Below are 19,590 nucleotides of genomic sequence, written 5' to 3' on the forward strand. Positions count from 1 at the left end.
GAATATAAAAGGTATCGATCTTCAACTGATACTGGCCATCAGGATGGTAATGAAGCTTGGGGCTTAGCACCTGTGCTCTTCTCACAGGCAACATCCAGAAGATCTGGGCTCAGGCGAGAATGCAGCCTAGGGATGGGGCAAAAATTGAGGGCTCGGGAGGCTGGCTGGTGTACTGGTAAAGCACTCAGCCTCTGGGCTTACATTAAACAGGCCTGGGTTTAAGTTCTTAGACCTGCCCCTTAGGGTTGGTGGGACCTTGGGCAACAACTTAAGTGCCTGATCTGATCTGTAACTTGGGGATTATAACAGTTCCTTTCTCCCAGGGATCCACAAGATCACACATGTAAAGGGGTTAGCACAGTAGGTGAACACTGCACATTAGCTCAGTTGGGGAGGTATTGCTGCAGGAAGAGGGGAAATCCAGGCAGGAACTGACTTGCCCAAGGTAATCCAGCAGATATGAGTGCCCCCATCTCATGATGCTCAGGGCAAGAGAAGTACAGTGGAAAGTGATTTGGAATCAGAAAAACCGGGATACAAATCCCACCCAGCTCTGCCACTTTCTAGTTTGGGCAACCTGAACCCATCTGATTTAAAAAAGAAAAAAAAGCATACTCGGAGGTATGGAGAATTAAGTACTGTGCAGTAGAGTCTGCAGTGTCGGTCCCAAGACCCCATCTGTGATGAACTTTTAGAAACGGCAAATGGGCTGATTCATGAGGAGGCAGAGCCAGAGTCGAGAAACTAAGTATAGGCAGTTCTGCTGATTGTTTATTCCTCATAAACACTTGTTTCTACAGTACAACTCGGAGAATAAATAGAGGCACAGGGCTATAATTTCCACCACAATCTGCTATTAGGGTAAGGGGCTGGGAGTGGAGTGGGCATGTCTGGGCTCTGGGTAACTGGAGGTGTCCGTCATAAACTACGCAGGGGTCCCATCCATCCAGATCTGACCCCCAGGGCTGACAACCAAGCTTGTGATGGAAGAGTTAACCATGAACCAAATGCAAGGAGCCAAATTCTCTTTTGGTTCACTGCAGTCCTAGAACCCATCCAATTCTCCCCAAGCTCCAAGGGGTTGAGGTGGGTCTGACCTATGGGTCCACTGGGAAGGGGCTGTGTCAGCCCAAGCCATCCCTAAGGATTCAGTTACTCCATGGTAGGGCCTGAAGTGGCCCAGAGATGTCTGTCCTCTGCCCCGGGGTAAGTAACAAATACACGTTATGAGATGACTCCTCGTATCAGTTTCTTGACTGTCCCCCAGAGGGATCCTGTCCCGTGTCTAAGGAAGGAGAGAGGCACAATGGGGCACAAATTAGCTGCTGGAACTCAGGTAAGGAAGACAGCCTGTACAATCAAGGGAGAGGGAAATCGTATTTTTACCGAACCCTTCACAGGGGGACAAGCAGACACAGATACCAGCCTGGGGAGACAAAGTGGTAGGCCCAGAGTTATGAAGCCAACCAGCAGCCAAAGAAGGGGCGACACACAGAAACACTCTTTGACTTCCATAGGACTGAGGAGCTGTCTAAGTCACCCCCATGTTTCTCCCTGTTTCTCCAGGGTAGCACAAAGCACTCACCCTAATCTGGGGCGAGGATCAACTGCCCCCAGTACAGGCAGAATGAAGAAATTCTGCCTCCATGGGCAAGAAATCAAGTAGAAGCAGGTCTGTGCTGGGCGACCTGAGGCATTAGGGACAGAGAATACCAATCAGGGAGAGAGGCAGAGACAGAACTGGTGACCCTGCTGCAGGCCGGGGTGGGGCCAGAGTCCTCATGACTTTTGTAATGGAATCCCCACCTGGCAGGTGAGGGGGCTCGTCTCCAGGCCTCCGCTCCATGGGCATTCTCATCTCCTCTCACATCCGGTTCACGTATTCACCTTGAGTGCATCGTGGGGGCCTGCGCTGTGGCCCGAGCCCAGGCACGGGTGCACAACGCCCGTCAGGCAGCGAGATTTCTGGCTGACTTGGAGGCGCTCTGGGCCCGCTGCACGACCGCGGAGCACTTCTCCCGCCGCAGCAGCTTGTTGTTCTCAAACAGACCTTCGTTGCGGGGTATTCCGTGAGAACCGTCAGGGAAGGTCAGCAGGCCTTTGAGGGGAACAGAGCAAATGTGGGACTGATAAGGGCGAGTGTGACTCAGAGAGCAGCTCGGTATCGTGGAGCAGTGGAGAAGGAAAACCTGCCGCCCTCACTCCCGAACCCTGAACCAGCAAGTTCCACAGGCGGGCATCGGGCCTGATCCTATGGATGGGCAGACGTCCTGGAAACATCCAAGCTAACCAGGTGTACCTCCACCCCTGGCATGCTCCCACCCCTGGGCTCCCATCCTGCGGGGCTGGGACTTACCAAAACCGTCTACTCTGCCATTTTTAAATTCCCCTTCAAATGTCATGTTGTCATGTCGGATGAAGACTCCGACGCCGTTAAACTTGCCCTGGGCGAACTCCCCCTCATACCTGCAGGAACAGGAGATGGAGGTAGTGAGTTGTCAGGTTAACTGTGTGAAGCAGCTACCAGTGGGTGTTACCTATTAATGCCAAGGAGCGGAGTGGATTCTGCTTGCCTCAGAATCCCTGCCCCCACCGCCCCACTCCCAGAGGAGGGCCAGAGGGCATGTGTGATATGCGGCTCTAATCTCAAGGAGATAACGCAAGAGAATGGCAGTCCGGTGGAAGGTCACTTGGCTCCTCGCCATTTCAAATTTTAGATCTATTTATAAAGTAACTCATAAAAGAACTGCTTACTTCTTGCCTGTTTTCAGAGGGCCTGGGCCAAGCTCAGATCTGAGCAGCTATTTACCACTAGGAAAGCTCATAAAGGAATGACCAGGACTTACCTTGAGCCATCGGAGAAGGTCAGTACCCCGAAGCCATTAAAGAGCCCGTTCTCAAAATGACCCAGGTAGGTGCCACCATCTGCAAACATCAGTTGACCAAAACCATGTCTGCGGCCTGAGCAAAGACAGAGACAGTTGTCAGGTTGGGATAAGGCAGCTTCAGGGACCCCCTCGCTGCCTAACATCCCTTGTCGCTCGTCACCCGACCCACAAGGGAATGAAGACAGGCAGTGATGTTAGCAGGGCAGAGAACTGCTACCCAGAGTCAGACACCAGGAAAATCCGGCTCCTGGGACCTTCCCATCTTGTCACGAACATCAGATGTGGAGCAGGTCTCTCTCGGTATGAGTGAGAGCGCTGGAAAATAAAACTAACTACCATAGTGCCTTGACTATGTGTCAGACACTCTTCTGAGCACTTTGAATTTATCAACCTATCTCATTCTCGCGATGTTAAGAGGTACTATTATTATTCCCATTCACAGACACAGAGAGCACAGTACTATTATTATTCCCATTTCACAGATGCAGAAAGCAAGGCTAGGAGACGCTATCACTTGCTCGAGACCAGAGAGCTGCTGAGTGGCAGAGCAAGAAAGCAAATGCCACAGACATCCTGGCTGGAGAGCACTCACCACTGACTTCTGCTGCCTCTCGGAGAGGAGACAGTGCCACAGGGCACCGTGAAGCTAGGGGGCACACCTCACGGGCTGACTGGCAATACTGATTCGGGTTTTGTTACGTCAGGAGGGCTGTGCTTACCCACTGAACTGACCAGAACACAGCAAGATGCTGGAGGAGCAATCATGTCCTTCCGGCAGCTGGGACAGAGACCGCCTGGCAGAATGGTGCCTCTAAACGGCCAGATTTCAGGGGACGGCAGGTGTTGGGGAGGTAGGAGAAAGGTGGGAGATGTACCGAGCAAGAGCACATCCCATCTGCCCACTTGCTCCTCTCAGGGCTCAAAAATTCATGAGCTGTAGGGATCTAACGTGAGAAGAATGGGGTGCATGTCGAAACCGCCAGAACTTCTCTTCACTGGCACCACTGTAGGAAGTCAAGGCTTCTCGGGGCAGCTCGTGGCTTGCTAGGACTGGCCCCACGAGGCTTTGAAGTGGTCAGACTATGTTTCTCAGGCTCTGAAGAATTTCACCAATCCTGTGACTAGATGCTTCCGAATGCAGTGAGCTGTCACAGGAAATTCAAGGCAATGACTGTCACTTACTCTTGAGTATCTCTCTGTCCTAATTTCCAGATCTTCCTGAACTTTTAAAATTCACTGGAGCCAAGTCATTGCAATGAATTCTGCATTTTCTACTTTATAGGCACTCAAAATAATTCATTTTACTCTGCCTGGTATATAAGTATTTATAAAAAGAATTCCCTGGGGCGCCTGGGTGGCTCAGTGGGTTAAAGCCTCTGCCTTTTGCTCAGGTCATGATCCCAGGGTCCTGGGATCGAGCCCAGTATCAGGCTCTCTGCTCAGCAGGGAGCCTGCTCCCCCCCCCCCTGCCTGCCTCTCTGCCTACTTGTGATCTCTGTCTGTCACATAAATAAATAAAATCTTAAAAAAAAAATGAATAAAAACAATTCCCAAATAATACCACTAAAGAATAAAAAGAGGTTAAAACACTTTATATTCTGACGTGGAAAGGTTTAACTCATTGCTGGAGATTGGGCAAACAATGGCATTTTCTAATGCCTTTATTTAGTCCTAAAATCAAAGAAAGGAAAGGCATTATTCAGATTAAATCCTGGAATTAGACTATGAAGACTCATCCAGTTGGCTTCTCAGCCAAAGGAAGTGTTCATCACTTGATTCCCCGGGGTCCTCTCACCTTCCTTCCACTCGCCGCGATATTCCTCGCCACTGGAGTAGGTGAAGGAACCTTTTGTCAGGGTCATGGTGACAGCTTACGGAAGAAAAGGATAAACACTGCAGGAAACAGAGGCGAGAACCAGAGTCACAGGATGGCTGGAAGAAAGGTCTGCAAAGCAATTTTACAGATATATTCTATCAACTAACCAGCTAAGTATATGTTATCTTGGATACATTTAACAAACACATCCACCTTTCCAACCCCCCACTCCCAATCCCATCATCACCACCTCTGCTCAAGCACTCTTATTTTCCTGCTGGTTTTAAAAGTTATCAGCCTTGGGGCACCTGGGTGTCTCAGTGGGTTAAAACCTCTGCCTTTGGCTCAGGTCAGGATCCCAGGGTCCTGGGATTGAGCCCCACATTGGGCTCTGTGTTCAGCAGGGAGCCTGCTTCCGCCCCCGCTTCCCTCCCCCCGGCCCCCATGCTCTGTCTCTGCCTGCCTCTCTGCCTATTTGTGATCTCCGTCTGTCAAATAAATAAAATCTTTTTTTTTTTTTTTTAAGATTTTATTTATTTGACAGAGATCACAAGTAGACAGAGAGGCAGGCAGAGAGAGAGAGAGGGAAGCAGGCTCCCCGCTGAGCAGAGAGCCTGATGCGGGCCTCGATCCCAGGACCCCGAGATCATGACCTGAGCTGAAGGCAGTGGCTTAACCCACTGAGCCACCCAGGCGCCCTAAATAAAATCTTTTTAAAAAATATTTAAAAAGCAAGCAAGCAAGCAAGCAGGCATGCAAAGGGCAGTCACCCATGGAGAAAACCTGGGGAATGAAAGCACAAAGAGCCACATAACCCGGATGTTCAGTGGGAAAATAATAAGCTGGGTCTTAACTGCAATGGAAGGTTTATTTACAGAGTAAGAGGAAATAAATTTGTCTAGGTACTCAGCCGAAATCTGAAATCTGAGGACCTTTCAGATTTAAACCTAAACTCTGTTATTTCATAGGTGGAGAGAGAGAAGTGAAAAGCTAGGCTGTGGCTGGGCTGGACTAGTGTCCCGGCCTCCCCTGACTGCTGCTAGTTCTTTCTCTCTTGTCTTGCTCGCTCTGTTTTTCTGGTCAGGCTACTCTAAGGAGACCTCAGAAAGCTAGGCAGGAGAGTTTCCAGTTAATGGGGAGGGGAAAAGACGGAGGCCCTGGGGGGTTTATGAACAGGCACATAATTCGAAAGCAGTGCTTACAGAAAATGAACATGGCAGCGGGAAACGGAAGGCTTTGGAGCATCAAGAGCCCACAGCCAGAAAAGCCTGCAAGACAGGAGATGTAATCCTTCAGGAGACTGTGCAAATGAGCACCAATGACTCTCCTGTGCTTGCGCCCTTGGGATGTGACATGGCAGCACCATGTGTCCATTCACGGGCACTTTATTCCTCCGCCCACTGGGTCTGGGTGGGTTATGGGACTCAGCTTGGACTAATGGAACGTTAGCAGAAGGGATACAGCAGAGGTCTGGGAAGTGCTCGTCCACCGCACTTGGAACTGTCCTGCCCCCATGTGGATGAGCCCGAGCTAGTTGGCTGGTGATGAGAGGTCATGTGGAGCTACTGTCCCAGCTGCCAACAGATGCCTGGATGAGCTTGGACATGACCAACAGAGCTGCTCCTGAACCCAGGCCCAATTTACTGAGTCACAGAATGATGGACTAAATATATGGTGGTTGTTTGAAACCACTATGTTTTGGGGTGGTGTGTTATTATTACCCAGCAAAAGATAACCAATATACCCAGGTACGTGATCATAAGGCCTGAACTAGGGGGATAACAGTATAATGGGAGCAGAAGGAAGAAATGGCTATTACAGAGATATTAGAGAAAAATAAACAACCCAGCAACATTTGGAGACTGCCAGGTATGGGTTCACATATGCACTAAAAGAATGCTTGCATTCAAAGATATCCTATAAGAAGGGGATTAAGATACCTGACTAGCATTAAATACAAACAGAAGTATTTGACACATCTTAAAAAGTGTGATCCCTAGTTCTTTTTTAATTCCCTAGGTCTGTTTACTCACCTCTTCATCTTTTCCAGATCTAAGCAATACAACAGTTTTACAAGTGACAGTAACAATGCAGAGTCCTAGACCCACCCCCAGATCTACTGAATCAGATTCTGTAAGTTAGAGCCTGGGAACCTGTAGTTTTAACAAGCACATCATTAGATTGCTACACACTTGAAAGCATGAGGACTACTACTCCTACAAACAGATACACTAGGCGTGAATGTTCTCTGATCTATAAATCACTCTATTGAATGGTCCCCTCTTAATAAGGAACCTAGAGGTGGGTGCCTGGGTGGCTCAGTGGGTTAAGATCTGCCTTTAGCTCAGGTCATGATCCCAGGGTACTGGGATTGAGCCCCGCGTCAGGCTCCCTGCTTCTCCCTCCCCCACTCTCCCTGCTTGTGTTCCCTCTCTTGCTGTGTCTCTCTCTGTCAAATAAACAAATAAAATCCTTTTTAAAAAGCCATAATCTAATTTCAGCTCACAGCTTTATGAGGTGGGTAGTACTATCACTTCCATTTTACAGATTAGGGAATTGAGGGGCAGAGAGGGTAAGTAAATTCACCAAGGTCCCCCCGCTAACATGCGCAAGTTAGAAGCAGAAACTTAGGGGTCAGCCTCTGGGGCCCATGCTCCTAAATGCCATCCTGTCTTCATATCCCACATGTCTCCCAGTGTAATAAAGTGGTGTGTGGGCCCAGGAGCACCAGCACTGCGGCCACATCCCTGTGTACTCTGTAACCTCGAGAAGGTTACTTACATGCCTCTAAACCTTGGTCTCCTCCCCTGTAAAGTGGAGAAAGTATACCTACTTCAGAGAATTGTTATGGATTGAATTAAATAAGATACACTGGGGCGCCTGGATGGCTCAGCTGGTTAAATATCTGCCTTGGCTCGGGTCATGATTTCAGGGTCCTGGGATCGAGCCCCATTTTAGGCTCTCTGCTCAGCAGGGAGCCTGCTTCTCCCTCTCCCTTTCCCTCTGCTGCTCCCCCTACTTGTTCTCTCTCTCTGTCAGATAAATAAAATCTTTTAAAAAAATTAAATAAGATACATGAAAGTACCTACACCACCACTGGGCCCTGTCCACTAAATGTTATTCTTTTCCTCCTTCAAAAACAGATGTCTCAACTCACACATTCACTTACTATAATAAAAATTTCCCCAAAGTCTCCGTATAAAAATGCTACCAATATAATTCAAATAACATTTGGAAAAGAAAAACCAGCAATTTTGCCTGAGGTAAATTCTAAGCTGAGAGAAAGTAAACTACAATTGCCACTTGCCTGTTTTTTTTTATTGCCACACTATGGGATATTTTAATTTTGACCTACGCCATGATGTTTTTGGATACAGATGCCGTAAGCCCAGAAACATTCTGACGTGCAAACAGTTGGGCCTCAACAGAGAAGGGCTCAGTCACATCTTCTGGGCCCCGGCCCTGTCTCACAGCTCTCATTTCCTTCTAGCTATGAGAACAGATGACTTCTGAGAATCTCTGGCTCTCGCCCAAACGGGAAGCAACATTTGTTTCTACCCCCATAATGAGGCCAGCTTGGGAAGCTCTTCCAGTGGTGTCTGTGAGCCCCTCCCACAGCTCCACCAGGGATTTTCTCTCTATTGCTACTCGGGAGCTCCATGCCCAGGCTCTCTGACACAGCAGAAGATGCCCCGAGGTAGGGATCATTTTCTTCTTGTCTTAAAGCTCCTTGAACGCTCTGGGGCTATTTCTTTGACTGGTGACGCTTATACCTGGTGTGCCATCTCTGTTCCACCAATGTTCCACAAGGTCGGCATCCAATTTCAGGCTCAACCCTCTTGTTGTCAGCCCAGCATCAGTGTGCCTGGGGTAGAGGTCAGCACGACTCCACTGCAAATACAACATTAATGAGAGGAAGAGAAGCAGTTTTCCATCGAAACTGCAGAGGAAAACTCTTTCCAGTCCAGGCAGGCTTTGAGAACTACAGGCCGTCTTCAGCGCTTCCCAAAACTAATGAAGTCAGCGTACTAAGAGTCAGCTTATGGAACAAATCTGAAATATTTCATTCCTTCAAAACAAGTCAGAATCTTAAAAGGCCGTATCTTATAATAAATCTTATCACTAAACAACCATTCCGAAACATAAACACAAAATCATGATTTATGCAGGGAGATGGTAAGACAAGGGCTATTCCTTTTGATGTCTGGCAGCTGTAAACTTGTCCTCACTCAGAGGTCTGGAAGGAGTTACTGTGGTGGCGTGTGAGGAGTTGGTCTGACTGTCCAGGGGCTTGGGGGAGCAGACTCCAACATTTGTTTACTTTTTCTCAAGGCCACATGAAACTTCCACATAATGGCATCCTGCTTGTTTCACAGGGACCAGGAGAAGGTCGCTGAAAGGAAGGGAACAGTGTTTCTCCAGTTTGAAGACTAGCTTTGGACACGGTACTAGTCAGCCCCTCAAATTGTAAACCTAGCCCCTCTTCTGGTATGCTATGGCTCTAAAGGAGAATATTCTAAAGTTTTTAAAGAGGCCAATGAAATGGAAAAGATCATCCTCTAATTACCAAACATGGCAGATTGTAACTTCCAAAGACATTTGTGGTCGTATCTCCTGTATTACGCGTTCTATAATTTGACCTTGCCACTGCCCCATCAAAAGGTAGAGTCTAACTCTTCTTCGAATCAGGGTAGGCTTGCGATTGCTTCAACCAATAGGACACGATGGAAGAGATGGTGTGTTCCGAGGTCAGATCAGAAAAGGTGACGCATCTTCCCTCTTGCTCACTGGTCTGCTTGCCCACGGAGGTCTGACTACCCTGGGGCCACTGTGCTGCGAGGAAGATGAGCCACAAAAAGCCACATGTGTTGGTGCTCCGGTTGGCAATGCTCATCTTTGAATCAGCCTAGCCCAGGGACCAGCTGTAAGCCAAGGAGCCTTCAGATGATTCTAGCTCCCAGCCACTGAGTTGGCATCCCATCTGAGGTATCATGGAGCAAAGCGAGGTCATCCCCACGATGCCATCTACGAACTCCTTACTTATAGAATCTGTGAGCATCATACGGTGGTTTTAAGCAGCTATGGTTGGGGTATAATGTTACACAGCTGTAGTAACTGGATCATCATCTCTCCACCTAACCCTGCGACCTCCTCTCTCACTTGTTTTTCCAAAAGTAAATTTCCATTCCTTTCTTTATCTAGGGAGACAGAGCAAATTCCCTTCAATAGTTGCTGGTCAACATGATGTCCATTCCCAAGAGCACAACTGGAAGTGCTAACTAAAGGACACACATGGACACTATGGGTCTCAGGCCATGGTTGAACCCATTTGACTAGAAACTTCTACCTATGTCCAAATAATTGATACTGTCACCGCCAGGGACAGTGATGTTCATTTATGACTTCTAAAATTAGCCAGGCTAAGTTATCATCAGCTGTACAGTCACTGACCCAGAAAGAAATCGTGGTCATTGAAACAAATCTAGTTTAATACAGAATAGCCAGTACTGATGAAAATGACTGAAAACCCAACACTTTAATAAGGATCCAAATCAGTGTTTATATCAGTGACCCAAAAAAATCTTCTTAGAGAACAGGTTGGGGTGCCTGGGTTAAAACCTCTGGCTCAGGTTTTGATCCCAGGGTCCTGGGGTCGGGCCCCACATTGGGGTCTCTGCTCAGCAGGGAGCCTGCTTCCCCAGAGCTCTTTTTCTGCCTGCCTCTCTGTGATCTCTGTCAAATAAATAAATAAATAAAATCTTAAAACAACAACAACAGGTGGGCTCGGAGTTTAGGCTTCAGCTATACATATGAAATGTAGTCTCAAACCAAGAAGATTCAGGCTTCTAAACAGATACCCACCCTTTCTGCTCTTTTGATAAATGGGTTGCAAAGGATCAATCCAAACATTTACTTAAAAGAAATTGACTTTTGTCCGTGAAACAAATACACTGTTGCTCTGCACAAAAGATGATACCCCTGCTATCTTTATTTTCTCCTGATCCAGATATTTCCAGATAGAACTTGGAGACAGGAATGTTAACTTTTGTTTCCATTCCATTTGTCTTTTTTTAGAGTTTAGGAATCAAACTTGCTAAAAAAAATATTATGCATTCACACTATCTTGCATTCAATTTCGGAGGATTAAAAATCACACACACACACACACACACACACACACACACACACACAAAGCTACCACGAGGAGGAACAGATTTGGGGCACCTGGGTGGCTCAGTGGGTTAAAGCCTCTGCCTTCGGCCGGGGTCATGATCCTGGGTCCTGGAATTGAGCCCCGCATGGGGCTCTCTGCTTGGCAGGGAGCCTGCTTCCTCCAATCTCTCTGTCTGCCTCTCTGCCTACTTGTGATCTCTGTCTGTCAAATACATAAATAAAATCTTAAAAAAAAAATAAAAAAGAGGAACAGATTTTTCACTTAAAAAGTATTGCTTTGAGGCAGCCTGCTTTCCACACATATACCTTTACATTGTTCCTCCAAAGCCTCCCCAGAGTATGAATACCTTGCCAAAGTTCTCTTAATTATAAAGAAAGCAGTCTTTGGCTTTTAGAATACTAAAGAGAAGAAAGGAAGACTCTGGTGAACAAAAATTCTGGCTTGTAAGAAACCTAGAACAAAAAGTCACACATTCCTTTTAAAGTGTTTTAAATGAGTTTGAAATAACTGTTTTTCTTATAAATTTACAAGTCTTTTTACTACAAGTCTTCCTTGAACTCAAAAAGAAAAAAAATGTTTTGCTACTAGACAAAGGTCTTATTTAGGAAGACTGTGGGACAGTTAGATTGAAGAAAGTGGGAAGAAAATCCTGATACCAGAAAGAAGATTAAAAAAAAAAAAAAAAGGCTTGGGGACGATGAGGACTGCCATGATACTATCCTATTTCATGAAAAAGGAAATGCGTGGAGCGGATTCTAATAAATCCGAGTTACTCCTGCGGATACCTAAGCAGTTTGCAGATGCTACCTAGCCGGCGTGCCACCATCCACAAGCCTTGTTGTGTGGGACGTCTCTCCAGCAGAGTGTGACAGGCTGGCCCAGGCCAAACAAAGCCCTAGACCCAACTAAGAACATTTCCTAGTCGATCTCCCACCCCGTTCTTGGATCCCACCACTGATCCTTCCCTCCACCCGAGCTCTGCTCTACCGCTGGCGCCAGGTCTCTGCTCACACTGGTCCACCATCCCCTCCGGACGCAGCATCCCCCCGCCCCAACCCACTCTCCAAGCCAGGTACCGTGGGCTCTCCCTGGACTCGGCCCCACGGGTAGAGACCAGAGGTTCTCTCTGGTCTCACGGGTTCGGTATCCCACCGGCCCCGCCCTCTAGTCAGCGCCTTCTGGATGGAATCCCGATCCCCAGCCGGTCATCTCGGGATGGACTCCTCCTTTCTCACCGACCACAAGCTCGTGGCCCCCTCCCTCCTGCGCTACGGGCCAACCTGAGCTCCGCCTTTCGGGATGACAATCACGCCCAGACGCTGGGCTCCAGCGGCCGGGACGGCGGCTCCGCCGGGCTCGCCCCTGCCACCAGCCTCTCCACCACCTCCACCAGCGCCTGCCCCACTTGACGCCGCCATCCCGGGCGGCCGCACTGGGCGCAATTCCGGCTGTCCATTGGCTGTTACCTAGGCAACCAGGAGCAACGCCACTCTCATTGGCTCAGCGCGGACTCTGCGCCATCTTTGTGCGGGGCGGAGGGTCTCAAGAGCTCGGGTTAAACAGCCGAAAGAGGGTGGGGCTGAACCCGTGGTCCTACCTCGGCCACTTGAGGGAGACCTCAGGTCTCGTCTGCTCAGAGACATTCTAACCGAAATGTGGACAAAAGCAAAACAAAACCAAACCTGGGTAAAAAAAAAAACCAAACAAACAAAAAAAAAAAACGGACCACCAACTCGAGCGCTTCGGGTCCTACGCGGACCTTCAGAGCTGTAAATGACTCCGCTGGAGTTTAAGCGCAGAACCCAAACCTGGATTTTGAGTTTCACCTTTGTGAATTGTAACATGCTGGACCAGGCAGCTGAGGTTTAATGAGTGTCAGCCCTGTGCCAGCACCGTGATACCAGGACACTTATGCATTCACTCGTTGTAAGGAGTTGTGTTGTCATTACTCAGATCTTTGTGTTTAAAATGTATTATCGAGATTGGAGCGAATTCTCCAAATATTACGTATGCCGATCCTTTTATCCATTTATTTACTTATCAATGTGAATGCAGCTAGAAAAGAGGATCGCTGCCCTCATGGGTCTTACAGCCTAGATGTGGAGAAGAAAAGATTCATGCACAGGGAAAAACATCAAGACTATATTTAATTATTAAAAGAAGGCAAGTGCATGAAGACAGTAAACAAACTGCTCCAATTTGGGTGTTTCTTCATCTGTGAGATAGAAAATGAAAATAATAATAATAATAATAATAATAATAATAAAGACTCCCTAGCACTTACATGAGAATATAGTGTAAAATTCTCAATACTGTATCTGTGACATTATGCTCCATAAACACCAGTTTCACATTGTTTGACAAGGTAGGATTCTTTGTTCAAATTCCATGTCTGCCACCAAGTGTGTGTGTGACTCAAGCCAGTTATTAAGCTCTCCAGTCTGTAAAATGAGTTGGACTAGCAGACCTATAAGACCAGCTCTAACACTCAATGGTTAAGCATGCTAAACTGTGTGGTAGCTACTATAAATAAAAACACAGTCTTTGAGAGAATGGCATGTCAAGAAAATCCTATTAGATTAAAAAGGAAATCTAATCTAACCTAATAAGAAGACCTTATTAGATTAGAGAATGTATATTAGGGAATTTGATGAAATAAGGTTAGGTAGATTGTGTGGTTAAGTTATGGAGAAACCTGAAAAATTTGGGGAAAATATGGTTTGCAAAATACAGTGTTTTGAATGGGCAAATTCATAAACACAGAAAGCAGGAGCTAGAGAAAGAGGGAGTTATTGTTTAATGGATACAGAGTTTTGTTGGGTTGATGAAAAAGTTTTGGGTATAGGCAGTGGTGATGGTTATGCAACATTGTGAATGTATTTAATGTTACTGAACTGTATACTTGTGAATGGTTAAAATGATAAAAAATACATTATTTTACTGCAATAAAAATGTAGTTTCTTAATCAGAGCAGTGACACAAGGAAATCAGTGTTCTAAGATAATTAATCTGGGGGGTGCCTGGGTGGCTCAGTGGGTTCTGCTCAGGTCATGATCTCAGGGTCCTGGGATCAAGCCCCGCATCAGGCTCTCTGCTCAGCGAGGAGCCTGCTTCCTCCTCTCTCTGCCTATCTCTCTGCCTACTTGTGATCTCTGTCTGTCAAATATGTAAAATCTTTAAAAAAAAAAAAAAAGGAAAAGAAAATTAATCTGGTAGTGATGTTCAGAGATAACCAGAGAGATTGGAAGTAGAAAAGCAAACTCAAGCTATTTTAATAATGTAGAAAAGAGGGGTGCCTGGGTGGCTCAGTGGGTTAAAGCCTCTGCCTTTGCCTCCGGTCATGATACCAGGGTCCTGGGATCAAGCCCCACATCTGGCTCTCTGCTCCGTGGGGAGCCTGCTTCCTCCTCTCTCTCTGCCTGCCTCTCTGCCTACTTGTGGTCTTTGTCTGTCAAATAAACAAATAAAATCTTTAAAAAAAATAATGTAGAAAAGACGTCTTGAGAGTCTCAAAAGTAATGTGGCATCAGAGAATATGGAAAGAAAGGGAGTACGTAATGATGTAGGAAAGATGTTGGGGTTCAGAGCCAATGGCCTAGAAAGAATTTTTGAGACATCTTCAGTGTAAAAAGGTGGTTTTATTAAAGCATAGGGGCAGAGCACAGGGAGAGGACCTGTGGGCAGAAAGAGCTATACTAGGGTAATGAAGAGTGACTGGTTATATACTTTCAAGTTGTGAGGGGGTTAGACATAGTGTAAATCTCTAAGGAATTTTGGAAATAAGGTTTCCAAGACCTTGAGGGGACTAGCTCTTGTTAGGAAAAGGTCATTTATTACTTTCTAATAAAACCTTAGTCATGAGACCCTTCAATGTGTATTGGTGGGTCATAGGATTGGGCTGATGGCCAACAGATATCTTGGGGGTAGAGATAAAGGAAATTTCCAAAGAAATTTTTATATGTTGAAGTAGACTTACAGGATGGGGTGTGGGGATCGTTGGGATAATGTTAAGCTAAGCATTTTCCCTTAGCAAAGTATTAATGTCAGGACAGCTGAGTTCCTAGAGAAATGTCACTCTGCTTGTTTTAAGTTCTTGTGAGTGGGCTTTAAGTAGCAGGGAAATTTAATTCTTCTTTTGCCTTTGCTTCCCACAACACATATGAAACACATCTCATAGAGATATTTAACAAGAGACAATATAGTGTTAAAAGCATTGAGCTAGTCTGCCTAGCTGCATGACCACATGCAAGTCACTTTACTCATTTTCCAAAATCATAAGATCTGTAATGCCGTTTATGTGTAATTCAGTTATATTCATGTAATTTACAAGAAACAATATCTGGCATTTGGTGAGTGCTAGCTCTTCATAGGTAATAGAGAATATATTAATATATTGACCTTTTTTTTTTTTTTTTTTGGTCCAGTAGAACAAGTTCTAAGTGGTAGAATCAAAAATAGATTTTGAGAATTTCCCTTAGAGTTCTCAAGGGAGAACTCTAAATCTTGCAGCTTTCCTTGACAATAATTTGAAGCTTATGGGCTAAATGAGATGAATAATACCAAGAGATCATCTTTGTGGATGTGACCCCTGGGGTGCAAGAGGCAAGTATTACTGAATTATTTGGTGTCTGGATGGAAAGGAAAATACATGTCTTCTAACTAAAAGAGGAAACTGTATGGAAAACTGTATGAACCTTTGCCTAAAATGGTTTACATGCCAAAAAAAGTTTAAGGCATTCTCACACTTACAATTAAACAATAGTTTTTTCAGTGCAATTCAATGCAGTTCAGTACTTCTAGTATTTCTAGTACTGTGACAATAATTTGATTCAAGAAAGAATGACTATGAAATATTGGTTACAATATGGCTGATTATCTCCTGTGAAAACCCATGTTTCTAGTCTGCTGGTGATTCTAAGCACAAAAACAAAAACAACATCAATGATAAAAATGTGGTACCATTTGTTGAGTATACTAATCACTGTGCTAAGTGTTTTACTATCTTGATTCTTATTTGAGGGAGGGATGATCATTTTTAGTGCACTTTTTAGGTACTAAGCACTATGCTCAGTGTTTTATATACATTATCGTCATTCTTATTTGAGGAAGGGATAGTAAAACACTTAGCACAGGTGGCCTTCAAACTCAAATGACTTTGATTCCCTCTTTTCTCCCTCTCCCCTTATCTAATTACATTCTTTCTTTAAAACCTATCTCATACAATGACCTCTTTAAAAACCTTTTTATTTAGGTAGATTAGGGATTTTTTAAAAGATTTTGTTTATTTATTTGACAGAGATCACTAGTAGGCAGAAAGGCAGGCAGAGAGAGAGAGGAGGAAGCAGGCTCCCTGCCGAGCAGAGAGCCCTATGCCTGCTGGATTCCTCATGACCTGAGCAGAAGGCCGAGGCTTTAACCCACTGAGCCACCCAAGCCCCCAGATTAGGGATTTTTGTTTCTTTGCTTCAGTTTTGTCTCTCTAGAATTTAGGACATAGTAAGTGCTTGATAAGTGTTTAATGAATGCATGATTGAATGAATGCAGATACAAAGATTAGTTTTCTCTACTTTCATAGCAGGTTGGTTCATAGTACAAACTCAAAAGCTCCTAAAGACAGGTCAGCAATTGAAGCTAGGGGAGGGGCTGGGCTGGTAAGAGCAGGGGGCGTGTCTGACCCGGGTTTGGCTCCTGGAGCATGCGCAATCTCCACAGACGGTGACGGGCGAAAAATGCGGAGGGCGCGATTACGTAGACGCTAGTTCTGATTGGCTACCGTTCGCGCGCGAGGGGTCGTGCCTACTCGTCGCCAAGTAAACAGGCTAGGTGAGGGCGGGGCCAACGAGGCGCCGCGACCTGGTTGGCCAGGCGTGGGTTGGGGGTTTCGCGGATTGGTCCCGGCCGGGAGCTCAGCTGTGTGGAGCGCACCGGGACTCGGAGCCGGCGGCCTGAGGGATGGACGAAACGAGCCCACTGGTGTCCCCCGAGCGGGCCCAACCCCCGGACTACACCTTCCCGTCCGGCTCGGGCGCTCACTTTCCGCAGGTGCCGGGGGGCGCGGTCCGAGTGGCGGCGGCTGCCGGCCCGGCCCCCTCTCCGCCGGGCTCGCCAGGCCACGACCGCGAGCGGCAGCCGCTGCTGGACCGGGCTCGGGGCGCGGCGGCCCAAGGCCAGACCCAAACCGTGGCGGCGCAGGCCCAAGCCCTGGCCGCCCAGGCGGCGGCGGCGGCCCACGCCGCGCAGGCCCACCGCGAGCGGAACGAGTTCCCGGAGGACCCCGAGTTCGAGGCGGTAGTGCGGCAGGCCGAGCTGGCCATCGAACGCTGCATCTTCCCCGAGCGCATCTACCAAGGCTCCAGCGGAAGCTACTTCGTCAAGGACCCTCAGGGGGTGAGAGCGGGGTGGGGGCCGCCGCCGCCCCCGCCTTCGGGGAGGGTGGGCCTGTCCCGGGGAGTTAGCCGCTTCGCACAGCGAGAGGGAGAAGGGGGGTTGAAAGGCTGCGAAAGGGAGAAACTTCACAGTGCAGAGCCCCTTGGCAAGATTTTGGAATGCCCCTGAGGACTGGAGATGGAGAAGCTCTGCGGACTGAAGAAATAAATCAGAACCTATTTGGTGGGGGAGGAGTGAGCGGAGAATGAAAAGAGGAAATTGACCAGATACAGGCGAGGGGCCCGGCGGTGTGGTGGGGCAATCGGCCTGTCGACAGAGACGCGCGGGGAGATGCTGCCTTCTAGTAGGTTCCTTAGCTTTAAACTACGGAGACTGCTATTCGGCCATTGTCCTACAGATTTGAGCTTTGGGCCCATTTTCTCTTTTTGGACCGAACCAGCGTTGTCGCTGTTCACTGGAGGACGGGTGATCGATCAAGGGATCTGAGGGTTCAGTTCCAGCCTTCTGTGTTGTGGGGATCTACCACCGTCCCAGGGCTCTTACTGGCAGACGTCAGTGATGGAGTGGGTGGACTTAAACCAGTTTCATCTGTCCTGGTTATTGCTCACTTCTGGGAAATTGTTCAAATTCTTTTTTATCGTTCTTCAGTAAAGAATGCGGAGTTTTAGAAACACAGGACTGCCTGCTACATTTTACTTTTATTTCTCTCCCAGGACTATCAGCAGTTTGCTTTTTAGCTAAGGCAAAGCTGACCTTTATTTTGTCCCTTGTATGTGTTTAAAGGGGGATGGGGATGATTGGGTTGGGAATGGACATGGGGTGACCAGGGCAGCTGAGAGGTGACTTTATTCTTTTGATAGCTGCAGAAGAATTTAAGGCATTTATATCAAACCAGAGGTATCATTGGAATATCAGTGGGTCAAACCATGTTTTTCCTGTCAGAGTTCTCAGATGGGCCAGAATGGTTTATTGGAAAAATACACTATTGTTATACTTATTAAAATAATGGTTGTCAAATCCTGCGAATTTTCATTGCATTTCTCCCGTGTGAACTCTTTAGCTGGGTGGTGTGCTGTTCTTCTTCTTCTTTTTTTTTTTTTTAAAGATTTTATTTATTTGACAGACAGAGATCGCAAGTAGGCAGAGAGGGAGGCAGAGAGAGAGAGAGATTGAAGCAGGCTCCCCAGGCTCCCCAGGCTCCTCGCTGAGCAGAGAGCCTGAGGCGGGACTCGATCCCAGGACCCTGGGATCAGGTCTGACCTGAACCGAAGGCAGAGGTTTTAACCCACTAAGCCACCCAGGTGCCCCTGGTGTGCTGTTCTTGTAGGAGTGCTGAGTGGCCAGGATGGACTCTGACTTGTAGCCCTTGGTTGGGTTCATTGAATGATCTGGTCATTCTCCCAGATGTTGTTCCTGAATTATCAAGAACCAGAAGGCAATTCTGCCATCAATGCAGTTAACATAAACTGAATTGGGGAAGTTGGGGAAAACTTTGAGAATAAGAGGTCTTTCCAAGTCTGTCAAGTAAGGGAGCAGTGAGTTAAATTGAAAGCTCAAAGGGGAACCATTACTTCTAGAAGAAAAGGAGAGTGGGTATCCTGAAGCCTAAATGTTAGCAATATACTTTTGTTTTTTATGTAAGTGTTTTTTATTTTTTATTTTATTTTCCTTTTTTTTTTATCTTGTTGGCTGATGTTAAGAAGGGGCTAATTATCTTTAATAGGTATAGGAACAGGAGGAAGGTTTTTATTTTTCTTTCATGACACTATTACAGCTTTGTTGGAAGTGTGTCAGGTCAGCTGAGAAGTGATCTGGTGCTCTGGCAGGTGGGAGTAATAAGATCTCTCACTTCTACCTGGCAGGTAAAGCACTACCACCTCTGTGCATAGGCTACAGAGAATGACAGATTACGGGTATGTTTCTTGGTGATTTGTAGGACCCCAGGGTCTAAAATTTCCTGGCCACTGCCCTTTCTTAGAGAGGAAGTCGAAACACATATGCCCTGACAAAACTTACTGATATAACCATCTTGCTCACATTGAAGAAAATGTGGTTCAGAGCAGAGGACCACTTCCTAAATGCTGTGGTGAGTTTCAATGAACCACAGACCCCCTGTGGTTGGTCGTGTCATCTTTGACCCTGCTCCAAATGTGTTTGTTTATTTTATTTAATAAATGCATAGATAGCACTTACTATATGCTATGTAATGTTTTAAGTGCTTTACGAATAATAATTCACTTAGCACTTAGAGCAATACCCTTGGAGGTAGGTACTGTTATTATCCCCACAGATGATGACAATGATGATACCAGGGCACATAGTGT

General features: G+C 46.7%; 2 protein-coding genes across 6 annotated transcripts in view; one reads left to right on the forward strand and one right to left on the reverse strand.

Moving 5' to 3' along the window:
- Positions 1-753: 753 nt before the first annotated feature.
- Positions 754-12,322, reverse strand: MORN4 (MORN repeat containing 4). Of its 5 annotated transcripts, none has more exons than XM_082722205.1 (6): positions 12,160-12,322; positions 5,907-5,972; positions 4,684-4,781; positions 2,847-2,961; positions 2,357-2,466; positions 754-2,098 (listed from the first exon to the last, which is right to left on the reverse strand). In XM_082722205.1, the coding sequence occupies exons 3-6, from the start codon at positions 4,748-4,750 to the stop codon at positions 1,950-1,952; spliced, it is 441 nt and encodes a 146-aa protein (XP_082578331.1). In that variant the 5' UTR covers positions 4,751-4,781; positions 5,907-5,972; positions 12,160-12,322; the 3' UTR covers positions 754-1,949. The 5 variants fall into 5 exon arrangements, with proteins under 5 accessions (XP_082578331.1, XP_082578328.1, XP_082578329.1 ...); XM_082722202.1 differs by lacking the exon at positions 5,907-5,972 and adding an exon at positions 8,478-8,595; XM_082722203.1 differs by lacking the exon at positions 5,907-5,972 and adding an exon at positions 10,930-11,080.
- A 4,383-nt stretch (positions 12,323-16,705) lies between these two features.
- Positions 16,706-19,590, forward strand: part of PI4K2A (phosphatidylinositol 4-kinase type 2 alpha) — a 30,405-nt gene continuing 27,520 nt past the window's right edge. Inside the window, exon 1 of the mRNA XM_082722172.1 lies at positions 16,706-17,266. Within this exon, the coding sequence (XP_082578298.1) occupies positions 16,832-17,266 (435 nt within the window). The 5' untranslated portion in view covers positions 16,706-16,831. The remainder of the gene's footprint in view (positions 17,267-19,590) is intronic.

The sequence above is a fragment of the Mustela nivalis genome, assembly GCF_964662115.1.
Source record: "Mustela nivalis genome assembly, chromosome: 2".
Taxonomy (NCBI): Eukaryota; Metazoa; Chordata; class Mammalia; order Carnivora; family Mustelidae; genus Mustela; species Mustela nivalis.